General features: G+C 45.5%; 1 protein-coding gene across 4 annotated transcripts in view; it reads right to left on the bottom strand.

The window, feature by feature from the left end:
- RAB27B (RAB27B, member RAS oncogene family) overlaps positions 1-22,451 on the bottom strand; it is a 567,811-nt gene that overhangs the window by 75,171 nt on the left and 470,189 nt on the right. For all 4 annotated transcript variants that reach the window (XM_069627003.1, XM_069627004.1, XM_069627005.1 and 1 more), the window contains one exon: positions 13,883-13,968. In XM_069627003.1, coding sequence (XP_069483104.1) covers positions 13,883-13,968 — 86 coding nt within the window. The remainder of the gene's footprint in view (positions 1-13,882; positions 13,969-22,451) is intronic.

Here is a 22,451-nt window from a genome sequence, read left to right as displayed (position 1 = left end):
GTCAGTGAAGTATATGACGTCTTAAACGAAAACCCACGAAATTACATTAAAGCAGTTTTTTTTTACATTTCTGAAAAGTCTGGTTGCAAAGATAAGTTTTATTTATAAAATAGTCTTAGGAAACAAATGTTCAGTATTGTTCCCCATATACAGGCATAGCTTCCAAGTTACCCCTTCACAGAGATTTCCTTTGAAATTTCCTGGAGAAGTCACTAGTAGGTGTGATTTTTCACTTTGCACATCCGTGTCCTGGAAGTTCCATTATAAGGTGGCTCAGCCCAGACCCAAGTCTAATTAGTATGTTAAGTTTCTTTGTTCTGATCAGTCAAAGTTTTCCAACCTAATAATTATCACTTTTGTGTCCTGGAAGTTGATGGTGGCCCCATTTGGGGGGGAAGCCTGAGCTCTGACCAACAGGAAAAACCTGTTGGTGTAGCTTGCAAAATCCAGCCCATGCAATTTACCAGTTTTATTTTCTTTTATTTTGTCCTGGATCAAATCAAACCTGTTGGAGAAAACATCTCCTAAATATTCCACAGCAACAAACCTCTTTATATTGCTAGGCACAGACACGTTTTTTTCAACATGGCACTTTTTAAAAACAGGCATTTTTTTCTGGTTTGCAAAAGCCCATTTTTCCATGTGTAAATGTTGCTGGGATTTCTCTTCCATCTACTTCCCAATGTTGTTCTGTAGCTGTAGCCAACTTATTTTACACACTCTGTACAAGGCAAATGTCTCCTGAAATTGACATGTGCACAGAAAGCTACGATTTTCTTTTCAAGAAGTGATTTTTGACATTTTGAAGCAAAATATAAGCATTTCCTGTGTAGCTGAAGGAAAGCTTTTGTTGATTTTTTTCAGGTTTGGCTGGCAGAGCTGTCATTCAGGAATAAAGCACCTTTCTGCTAAAGCACTGTGGGGATAGGAATGGGCATGGCAGGGCCTTATTAATAGTAGTTTGATGAGGAAACAGAGGAAAAGAGCATCAAAACGGCATCAGTTTTAACTGGAAATATTTCCCTTTTTCAAATGAGAACTTCGGCTTGCAGCAAATCAGCGCTGCTTTTTCACTCCCTTTCTTTGGTACACGTCAGAACACAATGGCAGGCTTCCTCAATGTGCCCCCTTGTTCCATCCTGCCCCATATGTGCTTGGCAAGATGGTGCAGCCATCTTTTTGTTGTTGCAAAACACAGTTTTGCCATGAGGCAATGGTGCTCACTGAAGTGCAACTTATAGAGGGGAGTACTGCTGAGTGGGTCTAAGAAGCCCACAAATCCCCCCCCCCCCCAACTCTTCTGAGATCCTCGTCGAGGGAGAGTGGGGCAAAGTGGGCTTCAACAGGTAGGAGTCCTTCTTCCATCAGGGAGCGGTACGGCACGATCCTCCTGCTGTCGCTTGTTGGAGCGTGGAACGACACCCACAACTTTCCCTGAGGTCTTCCTTTGTGGTGTTTGAGCGACACCTGATGGCAAGCGTCCCCAACCAGCACGATCCTCCCCGCAATGAGAGACAATGAAGGATTCCCCCAGGATGGGAATAAAACCAAGACAAAGTGCGGGTGAGCGTAAATGGGAGTTTATCAATCAGAATAGGGCATGCAAAGAACTCTGCAAACTCCGAGAGCGCTCTGTCTGACAATAGCAAAGACAGGCGTATATATTTACAAAAAACATCATAAGAATCTACACACTATAGGGGGCACAAGTTCAATGGGATTGGGTGGCGACGACTAGCTATAGGTGCTGCTGTGATGTGATTGGTCTTGGCTGGAGGACGTCACTGGTCAGCCTCGTGGGATGGGCTGGGCCTGGCGGGTCAGCTGGGTTCATCCGGGCGGTGTCGTTGTGCCACTGTGGCCAGTGTCAGAGATGAATGTCTTTTCCTGACTTCTCTGCCCTATGCCATGCACACCACAGTCATTCAGTCTTTTTGAAATATTATCTTCTTTAGTAAATCTTCCAATAGGTTATTCTACAGGTTAATGCAACACAGGAGGAATGCACCTTGAGAGGGGTTTGATGGCGATTCATCAGTACATGGTTACCAGTGTCCTGTTGACCCGGTACCATAGGTTGTGGGGCTGGGTCTCAGGGCATAGGACGGACGGTACATGTCCTCTTGTCTTGTTAGAAGTCGTTATGAATGTGTTGCTGTAATGTTGCCATAGTATTGGGTGTCCTAATTTTACAGGGGCCATTAACCTAGGGTGATCCGGTGGTTTGCGGGGTTTAAGGGAGGGCGCCTCTGGATTTGTGTATTCAGGCGGAGGTTTACTGCTGGGCTGTAAATAATGCAGGTGGCGGGCCGTGGCCTTGGGTGCTGCAGAGGGAACTACAAATCTTTGAAGCGGCTCCAGCCTATTTGGGGGGAGGTGGAGCAGCGCAGCGCGGGCCCCTGCTCTCTCTTCTGGCAGGCTTCGCAGGGAGGGAGGGGGAAATGGCCTTGCACATATTTACAAAAGGTATCTTCCTCGGGTGTTGCCGATTTTAGGTGAAAGCATCATAAACATTCGAATACTATACAATACTCATTGAATCATTCCAAGGCTTACATTTTAACTATGGTAAATGCCTCTCAAATACATCCAGTCCGAACACATTATTTGTACACTATGTTTTAACAACTACAACATTTATATGCATATACATTCGCAGTAAGTGAGGTAGTAGTGAGGTTGGTGGAGTGCATCGAAAATGACCCGCCACCGTGCGTGACGGTAGTGGCACATAAGGGGCTTGGACATACACACATGATGGGTGCATTCCCGAGCGTCCTTCACATGAGCCCTCAGTATGGTTGCATTTGTCTTCCTTTGCACTCTAGCAGCATTAGTTCGGTTATGGCGCGGGACCGTGGGGTGTAAACTTTCTCAATGATACGCATAACAAATAACCCCCCCCGGGACGCTTCTACTATTTGTACATAACTGCAGTGGTGTGGGTGCTTCATTGCCAATGCCGTGTGAACATGCCTTCTGCTATATCTATACGTCTTACAGGTTTTCTAATAAAAGAGGTTTGTGGAGAAAAATGCGCCCATCGCAGGTAGTTTTGGCATTAGTTTATGGGAACTTTTGCTTTTAACCCAGGGCCATTTTACAGTTCCCTTTCCACCCAGGCTCTGCTGGCCGGGTCATTTTGGGAGCAGCGATACACTGCGGAAGGTGAAATGTTACAGTGTTGGTATCTTACACTAGCTCATGTCCGTCTTGTCCGTGGGAACGGGCTCACAGCGGATCTGCCAGGGAGCTGTGGCTAGAGGGATAATTGAAACTCTCCAAAGGTGGGGGCCGCGCTGCAGTGCACCGAGCTCACACCATCTTTATTAGACAAAATGGTTCCTGAGGCCTGGCTAAATTCAATATGTTTGGGCAATGCCTTCAGCAGGTGAGCCATCCACCACCTGGGCCCTGGTGGTAAGGAGGGGACACCTGATGAGCCATGGCCCTCACCTGGGGAGGGGATGTAGGCAAGGGGGGGTCTTTTGGACCAATCCTCCCCTACACACCCCTAGATCTTCCTTGGCGCTTTCCTTTCCCGGTCCCCGGGAGGTCCTCCTTGGTGATGAATGGGCGCAACCAGTACGAATCTATGAAATAAACAAACCGGTCACTACATTTTTCCACTAACTGCCCTCCAAGAAGGTGGACAGCAGTGGGACACACATGCATTCAATAATGACAGTATTTTATACAATAAAGACAATGTCTGACCCTTCTGGTTCCCCTTTTTTTCTTATTCCTATGCTTCAGGTGTCTCCCCTATTTGGTTTTCTCTGGATTCCTCAATTTGCTGCAAAGTGTACCTAGGGTGACAACATTTTAACTGATTAATATGGACCCATTTCTCTTCTGTCAGTTCTCCTTTGGGGATGCAGATTCTATAGGCGACAGGTAAAATTTTATCTACAATTTCAAAAGGACCCTGCCAGTTTGGTAAAAATGAACTCTTTGGTCTGGTTCCTTTGGAAATTGTACAAGTAGACTCTGTCTCCTACCTGGTATTCCTTTTTGGTTGTTTTTAAATCATATTGAGTCTTCATACCCTCAGCAGATCTTACCAGATTCCGCTGAGCACACACAAAAGCATGTTGAAGGTGCTTAGATTCTCAACATACTCATGAGTTGTGGAGGTGTTTATCAGTGTCTGCTCTTGTGTTGTATAGAGCAGATGCTGAGGTAGCACCATCCTTCATCCAGTCATCAGCTCAAATGGAGATATCTTAGTTGCAGAAGGTGGTGTAGATCTGATGGCCATCAGGACAAGCAGTAATCGGATGTCCCAACTTGGCCCAGAATCTGCCACAAACTTTTTTAGAATGCTTACAATGGTTTTATTGTACCTCTGAACTCTGCCACTAGAGGACCGGCGGTATGCAATGTGAAGTTTCCTTTTTACCCAGAGTATATCCCACATCTTTGTCATCACTTTGCTGGTGATGTGGCTACCTCGGTCTGACTCAATCCTTTGGGGGTAGGCCCAAACGTGAGATGTGGTTGATCATCAGGGCAGCTGCTGTTTCTGCCTTGCAATTTGGGGCCGGGAGACATTCAACCCATTTGGTAAACAAGCATGGTACGGTTAACATTTGCTTGTTCCCCTTAGAGGAGCGAATCACGGGCCGATGAAATCTACTTGTAAATCTGACCAAGGCAGTGTCATCCCCCTCTTCTGGAGGGGAGCTCGGTGTGTGAGCGATGTTGGCTGAAATTGTGCACACACAAGACACCCCTTCAAGTATTGTTCGAGGTCCTGCCCCATGTGTGGCCGGTATGCAACCTCCCGCAAGATTTCTCAAGTAGTGTGAAACCCCCGATCACCGGCTGTGGCAGCATCATGGGTGTGACTAAGCATCAGGCTTTGGAATGAGTTAGGGACCACCCACTGGTCACAGCCAGATATGGATCTCCTTACCAACAAACCGTCTTGGATTCAGAACATTTTGAGACACTTAATCAACACTCTGAGGTACTCTGTCTCAATGCAATCGGTATGCGTCAGGGAAAAGTTCTCAGGGTCCTCAATGTGCTGATAACATTTTTCAATAATCAGATCCCCTTTTTGTGCTGTCATTAAATCAACATCTGGGTCTCCCTACTCCACTGGGCAGCTGACAGTTTATTGTGAGCATTGGTCTGGGACTTAGCAATAGCAGTGCCTTGGATTTCCCCCAAAAGGGACTCAGGGACTCGATCTCAAGGAGATCCCCTGTATGGCTACGGTTTTGGCCAGCTCATCAGCTGGGTCGTTTCCAGTTTTGTCTGGCCCCTCTATTCTGGAATGACCCTTGATCTTCTTCCAATAGATGGTCATCCCACTAGAGGTCACCAGATCATCAATATTTTGGATTAGCTTGCCATGTTTCAGAGGTGTGTTATTAGCACATAGCATGCCTCTGGTTTTCCAATTATCCAGGTGCTCCACGAACCCGTCCCGGACATAATCTGAATCAGTGATTATGACCAGTTTGTGGTGTTGGTGTTGGACGGCAGTGAGGACGGCCTGATGAACTGCTATCAACTCCGCCACCCGACTACTGCAGGGACCAATTTTGTACCCCACGGAGGGCTCCGGGGCATCATTCACCCAGGCAGTCCCAACGTCGGCCACCAATTCCTTTTCCCCGTTGTTGCCAACATGGTAGGAGAACCCGTCCACATAAACTGTGGGCATTCCCGCGCACTTTTCTTCTTCATAGACTTTGTGCAGGGAATTCAGGTATGCCTCCATGTTGTCTTGGATTTTAAGACTTTCGTCCTCGAGACAGTTTTCTCTGGCACAATAATGCAAGTCAGCCAGACCTTGCGCGAGGGGACTCTTCTTGTTTTGTCCATATCTGACCTCCACAAGAAAGCCATGCATTGACAGAATCCAGGAAGTAATTCTGGAATTACTCACATTTCCGGCCCAGATTCTGTCACTTTGGAGGTATTGCAAAGGCTGTGTGGTGTCTCCACTATGATGTGTTCCCCCTGGATGAACGAGCGGTAATTTGTCAATGCCCAACCGTTGCCAGGAGTGCCTTCTCACAATCGTTGAATTTTTCCTCCACCGAGGATAAAGTCTTGCTTGCATAGGAGAAGACTTTATTGACCTTGTCATGCTTTTGATATAATACTGGTGTCAAGCATGTATTCGAGAACTCTGTTCCCAAGAAGATCTCATTGTTTTTGACAGGGTAAACTAGACAAGGCGCTTGTGAGAAGCTTCTTTTGAGTTGCTTTACTACCTCGGCTTCACTGGACCCCACTCCCACTTGACACCCCCCCTTTCAACAGATGGATCAGGGGTCTTGTGATCTCTGCGTAATCCTCAATGAACTTCCTACTGTAATTAGTCAATCCAAGGAGTCTCCTTAGCTCATGCAGAGTTGTGGGGTCTTTCAGTTCTAGGAGTGCTTCCACCTTCTTCTCCTGGGGGAACAGACCCTCAGGAGTTTTCATGCCCCAAGAAGTTGACACGGGTCCTGCACCACTGTGCTTTTTGGAAGGACAGTTTTGATCCGGCAACCCTCAACTAGGTCAGAACATAAAAGATTTGCGCTATATGTTCCTCCACATTTGAGCTTTTTATCAGGACATCACCCACATAGGCCAGGTTACCCCTTTCACCCAAGTCGGGCATGGCCTTATGTAGAAAGATGTTGAATTTGTTGCCAGAGTTTATGTATCCGAAGTGTTTCTGGGTCCACATTTACTGCTGCCCCCCCCAAAGGAAAAGGCCAGCGTGTATTGATCCTGCCTACTGACGGGCACGGTCCAGTAACCATGTGTCAGGTCAATGGCAGTGCATACCTTTGAACCCAGGATCTGGACCAGCCCCTGGTCAATGTAGGGGAGAGGCCATCGGGACATGTGCACCCATTTATTCAGCTCCCTCAGGTCAGCACAGAGTCTGCACTGGGCATTCGGCTTTAAAATCCCCAGCACCAGATTATTAAATGTGCTGTGGACTGGATGAATTATCCCATGGGACTCAAGGTTTTTGATGACTTCCGTCAGGGACTCCATGGATGCGAGAGGCAAGCAGTATTGCTTCACAAACACTGGAGTCATTCCAGGGTCCATGGGAATTGTAGTGTGTATTTCGGTGCGACCACAGTCATACAAGTCCACTGCAAAGACATCTTGAAAATCTAAGAACACTTGTTTCAACTTTTGCTCCGGAGTCTCAGAGGCATCATTTAGGTTGACTCGCTCTTCAACTATTTGCCTGAAGCCTGGAAAGACTTAGGGTTTTGCTATCTCAGCGGCTTCCTCCAGCTTGGTGGAGAGGTCCCTGGTTCAAGTATTAACCTGGACAGTGGGTTTCAGGTAGGAGAGGCAGTCCTTTTGGACCTGAAATATCAACTCCTCCTGCCTGATGTCGCAGGTCGCCTCTTCCTCCCCATAAGGGCAGGAAGAATACACCAGGAAATTCCCCCCTTGTCGGGTGAAGATCCTGTCTGGTGGTAAGTCATTGTCAAAACAGTCATTGGGAACTGGTCCTATCAGTTCATTTCCTAGATCCATGGAAAAATGTCGGTCATCAACCGCCATTCCAATAATGGTGCCTGCGCCCAGAGCGAAACTCCTAGGGTCGCTGTTATCCATCAATATTGGCATGGTGTTGTGTTCATTGACTAATGGTGTTGGGTTTAACCCCACCCCCTGCTGTTGGAGATGGGAGTGGAGGTGTACATATGTGTCAGGATTTTGCAGTTTGTCCTTTTTCATTTTTAATTCAAGTGGGAATAGTCATGTCCGTCCTGGGATGGTGACCTCCTCTCTAATTTGAACTTCAACTGCATACGGCAGCACATGGGCTGACCGAAATGCTTTTTCAGAATCATCTATGTCCATGGGATTTCCCACTAGTCGGGACCAGACTTTGTAATTGATCAGGTCCAAATTAATGGCAAACCAATTAAGAATGTCACTGCCTAAATAGAATGCAGCAGGGACATCTCGCACGACCCAACAATTATGCTCTATGCTTTTGTTACCTATAGACATTTTGAGCATGCACCTGCTATGCAGAAGATGTTTGGAATTTGGAGTTTCCAGGCCCATTACGCACTTAGTGATCAATTTAAATGTGGGAATGGCTGGATATTTTGGGGGCTGTCCGAACGTGGTTTTGCTGAGGAAGCTCTTACCGTTGTTCCCGCACACTCGGGCGAGAGCAGACTCCTTCGCCTCATTTAACTGAATAGGGATGAGCTGTTCTCTAATTTTCGGAATATCAGCTAAACTTTGAGCTGGTTTCTCATCACTTTTGACTATAGAATTGGGATTTTCAGATTGTGAATCAGTAAGTATTTCCTTCCAGTGTGGAATGCCATTTGAGACTGGAAGGAAAGTTGATTTCCAGGAATGGAGTGGAGTTCCCATCACCAGTCTGTTGTTCTATAGCAATTACCGTCACGTCAGGTATTTGATTGTACTGGAAATGAAATCAGGTTTTTGTTCAACCATGTGGCATGTGCCTTTTAAGCTAACATGGTTGACACTCAATTTTATTGGCCTGTTGGTCTGAGCCCAGAGGACCTTGCTCACACAGTCCATTACAGGGAACAACCTGCGCAAGATGTCATTCCCTAGTAGACAGGGTGTGCCCTCTGGAGTCTCGACGATCACCGGGTGATTCACTTTGTGTCACCCAATTTTTATTTCCAAATCCGCTCTCCCCTCGACAGGAATTTAATTCCGGTCGAAGTTCTAGAGTTGTCCAGGAAGAGGAGCGAGATGGATCTGGTATTATCTTCCCCCTTCCAGAATTTAGCTGATCAAAGGCCATTTTTGACAGAAGAGTGGCTCGATATCCTGTGTCCAGCAGTGCTGGAAATGCATATTGCCCTTGGACGGAGGCGTAGATTCTACCTTCTTTGTCCTCCAATGTGCAAAGGTAATGGGCATTCTGGGCATGCTGGGTGGTCAATTTCTTTATTTTGGACTCCGACACAGGGGTAGTTTGGGCATAATCTGTGTTGGAGTTTGGGAATCTGAAAGCAAAATTTGACATTCTGATATTTGGGGAGTTTCAGGGTCCTTTTCTGATTCTGGGCTGCCCCTTCCCCCTTTTTGGAGGCAGTCACCAGAATTGATTTGGGAAGTTTGGGAATCCTCTTAATATATGGTTCTCTGGATGCTCATTCTGGGGTTCAAGGATGGGCAATTCTGAACCAGTCCCCACACCCACCCGGTCTTCATTTAGATCTTTTGGGACCCATTTTTCTTTGGGAGGAGTTTCCCCGTCCCTGAAGGAGAAGATTTTGTTTTACCAGAATCCTCTGAGGATTCCTCCCCTTCAAACTGGAGGACAACAACTTCCTCCACAAAATGGGCCTTCTGAAAGGTCTTTATTTCTCCTACCCACCCTCTGTTCCCTGAGTTGCAGATTTTCAGGGGCAGGAGATTTTTGTTATGGTTCCGGGGTGTCCAGGGGCTTTTCACGGGTGAGGAAGGAAGCTTCCCCTACGGCTTTACACCCCTTTTTCCCCCATGCCGCCTCCTCCTCCTCTGGAACCAGTGAATTGTTGGGGGTTCTCTCCCAGTCATTGTGCTGGGGTGCCAGACCCTTGGTTTGTGGGGTTCTGAGCCACCATGCTCACCTAAGGGTTCTGTTGACCCCTCCACATGCAACCCAGATCCTGGATAAGGTTCTGGACCTGGCGCTCCAGTTGTGACACCCGTTCGGCTGCTACGGGGGTCTTTGCTCATACCTCGGTTGTTCACGGGAAGGGTAACTATCCCTTCTCCTGTAGTACCCTGGAGATGGTGGATTTTGGTAGCCCTCCCTCCTTGGCCTCCCCTCTCCCGGATTTGGGTTGTCTGGGTCCCTGAAACCAGGAAAAGCAAGGAGGGTTGCCCTGCAAGTTGGGGTTTTGATGGTACTGGGGAAAGTAACTTAACCCTGGATTTGGGGGATTAATGCCCTCCTGAGGGAAGTTAGGAGGGAAGTTCCCTGGGGAAGTACTTACCTGGTGGGACCCTGCTCCTTAGGCGGCAGGAGTCCATACATACCCCAAGATAGGCCGGTTGCCCTTGTACCGGAGACTGATATACTCAGGAGAATTAGGGGTCCCATTAGTGAGATTACCTCCCCGACTGCCACCTGTTTGTGATTGGCCCGAGGGCCTTGCCTCTGGTTTTGCTGACTGTGTAGGTACATTTTTAGGCTCCCCCATCTCTAGGTCTGAAATGGGGGAAACCTTCACCTCCGCTACCTTAGCACCAGCAGGGGTGTTGGCTGGCTTGGGGTTTTTGGTCTGATTTTTGTTTTCTGTAGGTTTCGCCTGCTCTATGACCCAGTCCAGAGATCTTTTATCATGGAAATCCCTCACCAGCTGGGTCATGATATACTTTGGGAGCGCATGAAAAAAGGTAGTTATAAACTTCCTGCTATCCGTGCACACCTTCCTAGTGGTTTGTGCAAAGGCGCGTTTTAGCTCCTGCACAAATTCTCGTGGGACCTGATCTTCCCCGCACTGCAAATTGTAGGCCGCTTTGCAAGCCTCTTGGGGTTTCTGTGGGCAGAAAAGTGTTTCAAGATGGCCGCCCTGTAGTTGGACCATCTTGAACGGTTCTGGTCCTCCAGTCCAACAAAGAAGATGGAGTACTCTGGAGAGAATGTCCACTTAGCATACTCTATTCAGTTATGGTTGTCTTTAAGGTGGAAAGTGTCCCATCATCTGCTCATAGAGTTCCAAATGCTCCCAGACAGAATATTTTGCGTTTTTGTGGTATGGGGTTATGAAACTCCTAATGGCCTTAATCTGCCTAATGGGGTCGTTTGCCATAACTCTCTAGTTCATTTGCCTTCTTTGGCTTTGTCAACCGAGTCCATTTGCCCTCATACTCAGAGGCGCTGCTATTTGAAGTCCCCTCATGATCATCTAGGTGCTCCCGGATTCTTCGAGTTTGGGAGAGGCTTGCAGAATGGTGGGGCCTAGTTTCTACTCCCATGTGGCGCACAGGAGAGTAGTCTTCCAATTCCTCCCTGCTTCCAGTGTTGGCAGAGGATCCCCCCACCCCCACTGCCCTAATTGGGTGGAGGTCTTCAGGATGCTCTTTTGGGGCCTCTTTACCGGTTGTTCCTGTGCAAATTGAACCAACTCGTCTCTTTGGAGGTAGTGATTCTGCAGATCTGATTCCTTGATCTTCTCCTCATAGGAGGTTTCCTGGTCAGTGGCATCAGCCTTTAGATTTTTGTACCTGTAAAGAGAAGCCCTTCTATCAATTTCTGGGGGACGCTGACCTGTAAGCTCCATTATGCTCTGCCTATTTAATTCTGACGGCCTCATGGTTTCCGGCTCATGTGAACCAGTAGCCATGAAGTCAGCAGTGCACAAAGTGCTAAATGGGGTTGAGTTCCTTAGTACAGAGGTCATCATACTATGATCAGGGGTTGCCCCGTCCCACTCATCCGGTTTGGGGTCCCTCCAGTTTGTATTAGGTCTAGAATACTCTTTCTCCAACCTTGCTAGAATTTCCTTCTCAGCACCCATCTCTTGATAATAGGCAAAGATCTGAGCCTTTTGCTCGCCAATTAGGGTTTTACTGGCCTCTATGACCCACTCTTAAGCTGCCACTTGTTTGTGGAGTCCATCATTCTCCTCACAGAGGGCCTCATTGTCTCTCTGCGCTTCCTGTATGGCTTGGGAACAATGAGACAAGTTCTGCTGCAGGAGGTGAACCTCCTTTTTCTGCACATTTAGAGCCTCTAAGGCCTGGCTCTAGCTCGAGTTCCATATGTCTCCTATGTCCCATTATTTTATCACATTCTTCTTTTATAACAGTCAATCCTTGAAGGTCTGACTCCTTTCTCTCCAGATTGATTTTTAAACTGCACATTTCCTGGCATAGGGTCTCTTCCTCCTGATACAGGGTGCCCCTTTGTTCAGCCAGGTCATCTTTTTGTTGTTTGATGGCATTTAGTTTTTGGCGCTCTTCATCAAATGCTGATTGAGAGTGGAGGTCTCTCGTAATTAATTTATTATTTTTCTCTTCCACTTTCTCAATCTGCTTTTGTAACACGGCTATTTGTTCTGAGCAAACTTTACCAAGTCCTCTTAATTTTTTTATATAATCTGCAGATTCTGCCTCAGAATCTTGGCTCTTTTGCAATTTTTGTTCCGCTAATTTCAGTTCAGTCTGGATTTGAGCTAATAATTTGGATTGATTTTGCGCCAGAATTATATTTTCCTCATGCTTTTCCCGCATTACTCCCATATACAGATATATAGGCCGCAATTCTAACACTTTTAATCTGCTCCTCTTTAATTTTCAGAGTCATGTGTAACTCGCTCAAAGCTTGGTGTAAAAGGCCACCGTCCTGCCATGTACCCAAGTCTATGGCGGTGACCTGTTGCATTATTTCTTCTAGCCAGACTTTTTCATCTTGTTCTGGCCATTCCCCACTGACAAACGCAGATTTTTTCATGTTGAAATGTTACTAAGTTAATTAGCTCGACTGTTATAAAAGTTTTAGATTTAGAGGCGTTTCATTGACAGCCCCTTTTCACACAGTTCTGTTCGGCAATCTGTTTGACTATAGCTGTACCAGCTGCGTATGGACACTGAATAAACCTGCATTACTTCTGGCCTGCGTACACTCCTTTTTTGACTACTTTTGTATTTTTTTATTGCCGAGTCCCGAGGCGACCCCGGACACACCGATTTAGGATCTGAAATGAAAAGGTTGAGAAATTGGCAGTGTTCTTTTTAATTGCAGAGAACAAAGATGTATGTTATGCTGTGGAGACCATCTTATAACATTCAAGCTACAAAATGGCGGTCAGGTTGTTTCAGACCATCAATTTGACATCTCAGGGATCTCAAAGACGCTGTCGATAAGTCAAATTTGGCAATAAAACAGAAGCGCGAAGGACTTTGGAAAACGTTTCTCTACAGGCTACAAACATTCTGAACCGTTTGAACAAATCTGATTGAATGATTATCTATCATGTGTGCAGGAGCACAGCGCTCACAAATACCCAGCCCTTTGCTCATCAGATTTCTTTTTGTTATTTTAAAGTAATACTTAAGAGTATATTTCCTTATGTCCTACTAGTCTACACATGAAGGGCTACTAACCGTGCATAAACTCAGCAGCCAGTTGAACAATTTTGAGTTGCGCCAATTTTGTTTTTCAACAACACTTCCTTCATTACAAGAAGTTCCAAGTGATTTGGTAAGGGTGGTGCATGCAATAGGTAAAATCAGAGTATACATCTAGTAGTAAGTGCAGAGAAGTGACTCTGAAAACTAGGACACAGGATGTTACAAAAATGTACATCATAACAATTATTGTCGAACTCCAGCATACCTGCTGAGAGAGAATAAAATATGTAAATTACATTTTTTTTTTTTAAACAAAAAGACACTCTTTAGGGGTGCTAAACACAATTTTGAAAGACACTTGAAAGGCTACTTCCATGCTTGCATTTACACTAATAGATGTATATCAAATGTACTATTTTATCAATCTTTTAGTTGAGATGCTTTACATTCTCAAGTATGTATGTGTTTTGATCACAAGATGCGTGTGTTCCTAATCTCTGCATGAACTCCTCTGTTTACACGACACGTGTTCCCACCTCCTGCATCCCTCACAATTAACTGAGGTTCATTATAATAACTCATACATTAGACATATGGTATTCAATTAAAATCAAACAATTTCAAATTGTATTCTAACAAGCAAACTCTTACTGGCTCCAGAAACTCTGCTCGGGGGGGTATTGACTGTATGGCTCAAATAACCATCCCATAAAAGGTAGAGTTTGGCGGTACTATTTATAGTGGAATGGCAGTCAGTGTAATTGACACTATGCTGCACCCTGGACATGGTGAAAGATTTCCCAACAGTGCACTTAAACCGAAGGTCAACAATTACCTTTCTTGTCCGGCTGTGTCCCAGAGCTGCAGATGCACTTTGAAGGTTTTGCCTGGAGATCCATTGGCCCCGACTCCATTGTACACCTAAGGTACACAATAGTGTACGTTAACAGAAAGAAAAATGAGCTGCTGAAACAACACAGCCAGGCAAAGGAAATTAAACAAGTGTTCTGACAGTTTTCATTTCAACTTTGACATTTAAAAAAAATAAAAAAAAGGAATAGCATAGAGGGTAACAACTATGGAGTGTAGTCTCGGAACATAAACCCATTAAAACGAGGTAAAGTAAACAGAGAATAAAAAGCAAAATCGAATATGGCAAATTACTTTGCTCCAAGCTTGGCTCCAAGATTCAGACTGACAGCAGGTTTGTTTGCTGCTTTTTATTAATAATGAATAGGATAGCATTAAATAAATATGTTAAATGTTTGCTACTATGAAAAAATGGCCCAACAGCTTTTTTAAAGGCAGGTTAAAAAAAATGCATTTCGCTTTGCCGTTCATTTTTGTTTACTGCTTTTTTATTCATAATGAATAGGATGGCATTAAATATGTTAAATGTTTGCTACTATGAGAAATGGCCCTACAGCTTTTTTAGCGGCCAGCTCCTCCAAATGACTGGCTTTTCTTAGAGTGATTAACCACTAACTAAAATATGTTACCAAGTATTACAGGTCTAACTGTTCCTTCGCCGTTCATCAAGGGACTGAAGAATGATATGCAAAGTAAAACCATCTAGAAATCATAGGTTGCACTTCAGTCTGAGCTTCTAGCACCTAATGATCTTAGCAAACCTCTACATTTAGACCAGAGGGGTTGGCTTGCATAAATACACGCTGGATTAACAAAATAAAAACAAACCAACAAAAGACCCCACCCCCAAGTGTTGTTAAATTATACTGTGAAAGATCTACCTCTTGCACCAAAAACCACATGTTCAATTCAATAACGTATATATTATTCAACTGAAAAAAGGTTTTGTCCCTACACAGAATTAGTAGTCAATATAGTAAATGTTGATGAAAAAGCCAACACGTGTTTCAACCTTTCCCAGGCTTTCTTCAGGGCTGCTAGAATAATTTCCTTGCTCCAAATGCGAGGTCATTTGATAGGATCTAGCATGACCCATGTTCAAAGCCAATGGTTATGAAGGGCTGCTCAATATTGTCCTGTGTTCAAAGATGATTTCAATCTCATGATGTCTTGCTTCTGAATTGCAGGAAGCCTGAATAAAAACTGTGGAAGGTTGAACCGCAGATTGGCCTTTTCATCCAAAAAAAAGAAAAAAAAAAAAAGAAATCTGTAATACTATATTGACTACTAATTGTGTGTAAGACCACACATTTTTTTTCAGTTCAATTATATATACGCGATTGAATTAAATATGTGCTTTTTGGCACAGGCGGTAGATATTTCAAGGTTCAGTAAAATCATCTAGGTCTAGACTATTCATTCAGTACATAACTGCACATCTTGGAACTCACCTACATATACATTAGGGACCCAGCATAGATTTAAATTCCAATTCTGATGACAGAGGTACAAGCCAGCTGAATAGGAAATGTCAAAGTATGCAATCTGATTAAGCACAGTTTCCTCACATAATTGCAGGTCCCTCTCATATGGCATGACATAAGACTAGTTATCGGAAGATATAGGTTCCAGGCTAATTCCGGACATTTCTACAGGAACTCTCTTGGGTGTATTGTTAATATTAAATACCGTTTGTCAGGGATGACCTAGGTGAGTGGTCTGCAAACTATGCCTCACCAGGTGATTTTGACTCAAACTCCCATGATCAGTAGCCAGAATAATCAATGCTGCGAGTTTAAGAGTACTAGGTCAAAACATCTGGAGAGACAAGTTGCAGACCCAACAATCTAGGTCCTTTAACTTGGGGCACTTCATTCCACTCTAGGTCACCAACTTGGTGGAAGGTCAAAACTAGTCTGTAGGATTCTAGGAGGTTGGCAGATCACAACAATCCAGGAGCTTTGTGATTGCAAGGATACCATGAAAAAGTGTTATTACATAATCCCAACATGGTCTGCATGCTTGTGTAGGTGGATGCAAGTTATCTCATTTATCCCCTTGTTATTGGTGTACCTACTGTGACGAACCTGGTCATCACCCCTTTCCCAGGGAAAGTATCTCACTAGAAGGCCAGGGAAAGACAGAAGATGCCTAAGGGTGGCTATCTGAGGGAGGACCACACAGGGGAGATGACCGTCATTGGTCTGGAGAGGCATTGCCAGATGAGAGATGGTATTCCTCCTTTCCCGTAGAACCCGACGACCCTCCCCCTCAATACCGCAGACCTTTATGGCATACTGTAATGTTGCATTAATTTTAATATCATAACTCTGAGGCATCATCCTTTACATTCAGAACATGAACTCACCCTACCCCTAAACTCCCATATCTTTAGGTCTTATTGTGGTGTAGACCCAGTTCAACCACCTTACACCAATTGTAGAACTCTAACATCTTCTGTAAAGACACTGAGACGAGGAAGAGCATGTGAGGAAAACGGAGCACAGAATGGGAGACACATTCGAGTTGTTTGTGGAGACCAGAAGTCAGCACAATGTTTAAAAGCAGGAAGTGTCAAGATGGAAGGAGATGCACTTCACCCGCCGCAGGTCGGGAAGTGGAGAGAAGCCAAGCTGTCAGACGGGTAGTCGAGCACAGAGATGCCAGATGAGAGAAAATAAATCTCCCTAGCTTAGGCATCTCCTGGTCAGGCAGAGTCTGACCAGGAGATGCATCCCCTAGGGCACTGAATACACCGAACTGGGACGCGAGGCAGTGGAGAAGCGTCACGTCAGCAATGTAAACCGGAGCATTAGGCAAACACCCTACTTCTGCAGGGCAGTGCTGCTCGCACTTCGACAAGAAGTCAGTGAGGCAGAGCCACGGCACAGAGAGAAGGGAAGGGTAGGCCAGCCAGGAGACGCATCCTTGAGGGCACCGGAGATGCCGACCTGGGATACGAGGCAGTGGAGAAGATACACACTGGCAAGGTGTTACGCTCACCTGGTATCCACGGGGAAGCCACCCATCTGCCGGAACCCTGGTGCCCTTCTCGGTCTCTCCCGGGTATCATCAGCGGAGAGTTCCTTCTGGAAAACAAGTGGGCAATGTTCAAGTTAGAGCAACTGGGGAAATAACCACCCAACACCAGATATGCCCGCAGCGCCTCCCCGGGCCTTTCCTCACCTTGTTTTGGGCTTTGGCAAGCTCTCCGTCCTGCCTTCTTGGCAGGGGCGCGTTGTCCTCTGTGGGCGATTACAATCGAGTTACTTCACTGATGCTGCCCCTTTGAGTCTCTCAGGTAGGTGTTATTACTGTTATTCTGTAAGCCTTTCTTTGAACTAATGATGTCTTTTCTCTCCCAGTAGGTCCGTGAGAGTCCACTGTGGGCCGTTGGCTGGATTTGGGTTTACCAGCAAGTGATGGTGTTTTGGGAGCGCCTCGATGCGGTAAGTGGGCGCTATACATAGCGATATGGTGCCGTGCTTCTGCTAACCTGTTGTCTTTTATTCCGGTTGGCCGCTGCGTTCACCGAAGCAAGAGGCTCCTAAGCGGTGCTGGTCGATGGGCGACTTGAGAGGCAAGTTGCCGGCTCTGATGTAAATGGCTAATGTCTCTTTTCTCTCTTTTTGCAGGTTCGAAGATCCAAGGAGCTCGCTGTTCCTTGGGTGCTGATTGCAGTCTGCGGTGGAATCTCAGGTAAGCTGCTGAAAATAACAATGTCCCTTTGTTTTGCAGGTGCAGACTTTGAGGTTCGAAGATGCTGCAGAACACGAGGAGCGTCACATTGCTAGAATGCGAAGTAACGCGAAGCGTGTACGTGGTTTATATAGCCTGCAGTCATCATAGGTATCACTTGGCCTGCCACACCCTAAATGCTAAACCGCATGTTTCAGTTTAGGAACTGAGCCATGTGGAGGCATCCATGTTGTTGCACAATGCCCTTATGAGCCCCGATTACTGCTCTAGCATATGATCCTTGCGCCAAAGGCGCCAGGACTGACTCCAAGAGAGTCTGGGGGCAAATGTCGAGGCCCTTGAGGGCCTGATGGGGGTAGAAGTAGCCCACCTGGCCTGGCTATCCAGGCTTAGGGCAGGGATCGTGACAGCACTCCCCCCAAAGGCCCCTCTCAAGGTGTTTCTTCTGTCCGGCCCAGGTTTAGTTGGGACGTTTCGATGGTAGCTTTTAATCAGACGTGGTGCGTGAACATTTTCGCCGGGTTCCCAGGATCTATCTTGGGGTCCAAAACCTGTCTAATTGATTAGATAGTATAGCTTCCTTCTTGAGTACTTAGAATCTAGTATGCCTTTAACTTCGAATTCTGGTTCTCCGTTGACAAGAATGGGTTTTGGTGCTGCCTTAATTCGTGTACCTGGCTGCATTGGTTTTAGAAGGGACACATGAAATACCGGATGGATGCGTAGATTGGATGGTAAATCTAATTTGACGGCCGCCGGGTTGATAACCGCCTTGATGGTTTAGGGTCCCAAATACCTGGGTTGGAAGGTCCGGGTTCCTTTGATGGGTATGAACCTGGTGGCTAGCCAAACCTTGTGTCCTAGTCGATAATCAGGGGCCATAGTCTTGTGTTGGTCGGTGAATTGTTTTTGCTTGTCTTTGGCATGAATTAGATGTTATTCGGCCTTTTTGAAAGCCTGAGTAATGTTGGTGTGAAGGGTTTTTACCACTGGCATTTCTAAGTTGGTTGGGAGATCCAATTCTGAGGTACGTGGGTGTCTGCCATGTAGAGTATAAAAGGGTGTTTGTCCAGTACTGGAATGTAAGGAGTTGTTATAAGCGTACTCGGCTATCCAAAGTAAGTCCTTCCAGTCTCTTAACTCGTGATGTAACATACACCGCAGGTATTGCTCAAGGGTCTGGTTGGTCCTTTCGGTCTGGCCATCCGTTTGGGGGTGGTTTCTAGTGGATAGCCGGACGTCAATTTGTGCCATTGCACAACACTTTCTCCAAAAGTTGGAAACGAACTGACTACCTCGATCGGAGATCAGGATTGATGGAAAGCCGTGTAATTTAACAATATCGTCCAGAAACACCTTGGCTAGAGTGGAGGCATCTGGAAGGCCTTTGAGTGGAATAAAATGGGCCATTTTTGAGAATAGGTCTACAACTACAAGGATGGTGTTAAATCCTTGACTGGTAGGTAGATTAGTGATGAAGTCGAGGAAAAGGGTGTGCCATGGCGCTGGAGGAATGTCCAAAGGTTGCAGAAGGCCAGATGTTTTGTGTTTTTGCAATTTATTTTGTGCTCAGACTCCACAAGATTGGATGTATTGGATGATATCTCTTCGCCAAGTAGGCCACCAGAAGTTCTGTTTCACCTTGGCTAAGGTCTTGGTAATCCCGGGGTGCCCTTCGATCAGGGAATCGTGGTAACCAGAAATGAATTGTTGTTGTAGGTTCTAGGAGGGGATGTATAGGCGGTCCTTAAAGAAGAGTAAACTGTCTTGGAAGGAATATTGTTCTCCCTGCCCTTGCCATGCAAGGAGGGTATCCGGATTCATGGTTTGTTGCATTTCCTTTTTCAGTTCCATGTGGGTTAAGGCTGTAGTAAGGCCTAAGAGTTTGTCTTCTGTGGGATGTTTTTACCCATGCATCCAAGCCCTACCACAAAACTGTGCATTACTGGCATTGAAAACATCATGATGGCCAGAACTCCCCAGAAAGTGCACAGGGAACCATGAAGAATAGGCTGCCACCGATTTTTGCCTATGTTTGTGAGCACAGGAGGGCACTGCCTAAAACCATCATTGGGCTACACACACAGTAGCCTGAAACCATTGGGAATGGCAATGCTGATTGCCAAAAGCAACCCAGAGCTGTTCATATTATGTCCTGAATATGTAACTGTAACTAAGAAGCTGGAATAAACATATGAGGTAATCCTAAAGAGCCTGGAACCCAAATCATTTAATTGGTGACAAGGCGGTCTCTTAAGGTGAACCTGAGCTACCAAGATGGAGAGGAAGCTAAGTGACCCAGCAAAAGAAAAAGACACTGAAGGACCCTGCTGTGGGGTGCGCAGGAAGGACAAGAAAAACTGCAAGAGGAAGGACAACGCCGCCCCCAAAAACTAAGTTTCATCACCCAGGGCGTGGGGGGACGGATCAGGAAAAGGACTCCTCTTCACAAGTGCACAGCTGTGCCTTAGCCAGGGCAAATGCTTTTCCAAGGGGATGATTCTGGCAAAGCTGGATTTGGTTAAAAGAAGGTGCGACCCAAGACATCAAGTGTAGTAGAGGAAGCTGGCCTAGTAATAGCTCGGCAGTCCATAGGACTTGGGTAACCAAGAATTGGTCCACGAGATACATGTGACTGTGCAGTAGCCCCTAGTATTCATGAGTGCTATGCCTGGAACATGTGGGATTGAAAATTGGCCAGGCGAGGAGAGGTCCCGGACGTGTGCTACTGAAATTGGGCCAGGCGAGGAGAGGTCCCCGTACATTCCGTGACTAGGGGTATTTGGTCAATCAAATAGTGTCATGCCTGGATTATAGTTCTGGATTATAGGAATACATGAACTTCCAATTTGAAGCTGATAGCATCGACATTTTGTAATGAACACCCTTGCTTGCCTATCTGACACAACATGCTAAATAATTAGAATCAGTGACTGCAAGATAAAAAAAAGAAAGCTTTGTGTGATGATTTCACTAATTTCATCTATTTCAATACACAGACTCATTTAACCTTTTCAATCATTTTAACAGTTCTCATCTCCTTTTGTAACTTCCGAGGAATGAACAAAAAATCTAATTTTAAAAACGTTGGCCAACTGCACCAATTATTATAATCTAAGATTTTAGAATCATATGGGACAACGTTGCATTTTCATTTGTCCAGACAGAAAACCACAGTATAACTGGGGCTGTTTGAAGAGGGTTCACATATTTCTGGTAAAAAAAGATCCCAGATACAACTCATTAGTCAAAGATTGTGGTAATCCTATGCAGTCTTTAGGAATTTCCTTTTTACTTTGGGCTAGGGCTGCCTTAACAATAGCTAAACACCGGCTGCATATCAGGGTATGCAACGGTTTTCGATTGACAAACTGCTAGTGCAGGCTTAACTGCTTGGCCATCAAACGTGGCTGAGGCAATATATGCCTGCATTTGCTTGTGGTATACAAGAGGCCACCATCATGATTTGACGGTTCCAAGAGCACTTAGAGTTAAAAGTGATAACCAACAGGTGAACTTTCTTTCCCTTCAAAATAAAAATATCATCGTTTTTTTCTACCATTTTGAATTGTCATTACATGGGATTTATACATATTAACCAGGTGCTACTGTTCCTTAAAATCATATTGCCTGGTAGTTTTTCATTCAAGCGTTTGGTCTTCCTAACAGTACAACATAGTTTGCATACACAGGTTATCACAAGGCTACCAGAAATAATACACCAGACTCCCCCCCCCCCCCACAACACTCTGTGCCCATGTTACTACGTACCGGGTCCAATTTCCTCCAACGGTTTTCCTTTTCTGTCAATGGGAAAATTAATTGGGACTATGCTGAAACTGTTTATTTTGGGTTTGCCTAATAACTTCTTTGTCGATGGATCTTTTCCAAAATGTCCAATTTGGGGGGCTCTGTCGGTACAATCTTGTCTGCATAATTTCAGCTAAATCAGTTTTGCGAGTCAAAAATCAGCAATTCATTTTTTTGATTTCCTATGTATCATGAAACTCAAATCAAATTACTTGGCCTGCGGTAGAGGCCATGTAGTTATGGTTAATTTGCTAAACCCATAGGAAGAGCACTTTTTGGGCGGCTTATAACTTGCTGCCCCTGGACGAATCCTAACCAGATTTTGCAAAAAAAAAAGTATATGGCCCACTCTGAATTTTTCTGCAAAGTTTGGTGAGGTTTGGTCAAGGGGGGCGAGGGGGCAAAGTCATAGGGGGGTCCCAAAAGGTCTTTTTCCCATAGACTGAATGGAAAAAAATAAACTTTGCTCACGCCTACAGCCCACACCGCTGGACAGATGTTTACCAAATTTGCAGCAGGCGCGGCGGCTTGGTCCGAAAGTGTGCTTTTGTAAATTTGGTGGAAATCTGTCTAGTAGTTTATTTTAAAACGACCAAAAAGTAGGTCCCACAAAATTAGTGATATCTATGTCGGTTCTGCGGACACACTTCCCTGTTCTCTCCGCGGACAGGACACCAATTGGCTTAGAGGGACACGTCGGACGCACCTGCTGATGGTATGGTGAAAAGCGTGAAGTGCGTCCGATTTTTGGAAACGCCTGCCATCTTGGATTCTCAGACATCGACCGGTGTCGATGTAAAAACATTAAAAAACACAACACTACACTTGTCAAATTTATCAAATAATCTCTAGGGAGGTAAGGGGTGATGAGGACGGGATGGTGATGAGGATGGGATATGGCTGTAAGAAGCAAAAAACGGGCGGTTTTCACAGCGAAAGTCCGCAAACAGTCCGGATGTTTGCGGAACAATCCTGAGAAGTTTGCAGACACCTCAGCATTACAGGGTTGGTGAAAAACAGTTCTT

This window comes from Ambystoma mexicanum, chromosome 6p, assembly GCF_040938575.1.
Source record: "Ambystoma mexicanum isolate Mex_15411 chromosome 6p, UKY_AmexF1_1, whole genome shotgun sequence".
Classification (NCBI taxonomy): Eukaryota; Metazoa; Chordata; class Amphibia; order Caudata; family Ambystomatidae; genus Ambystoma; species Ambystoma mexicanum.
This window is presented reverse-complemented; position numbering and strand designations above follow the sequence as displayed.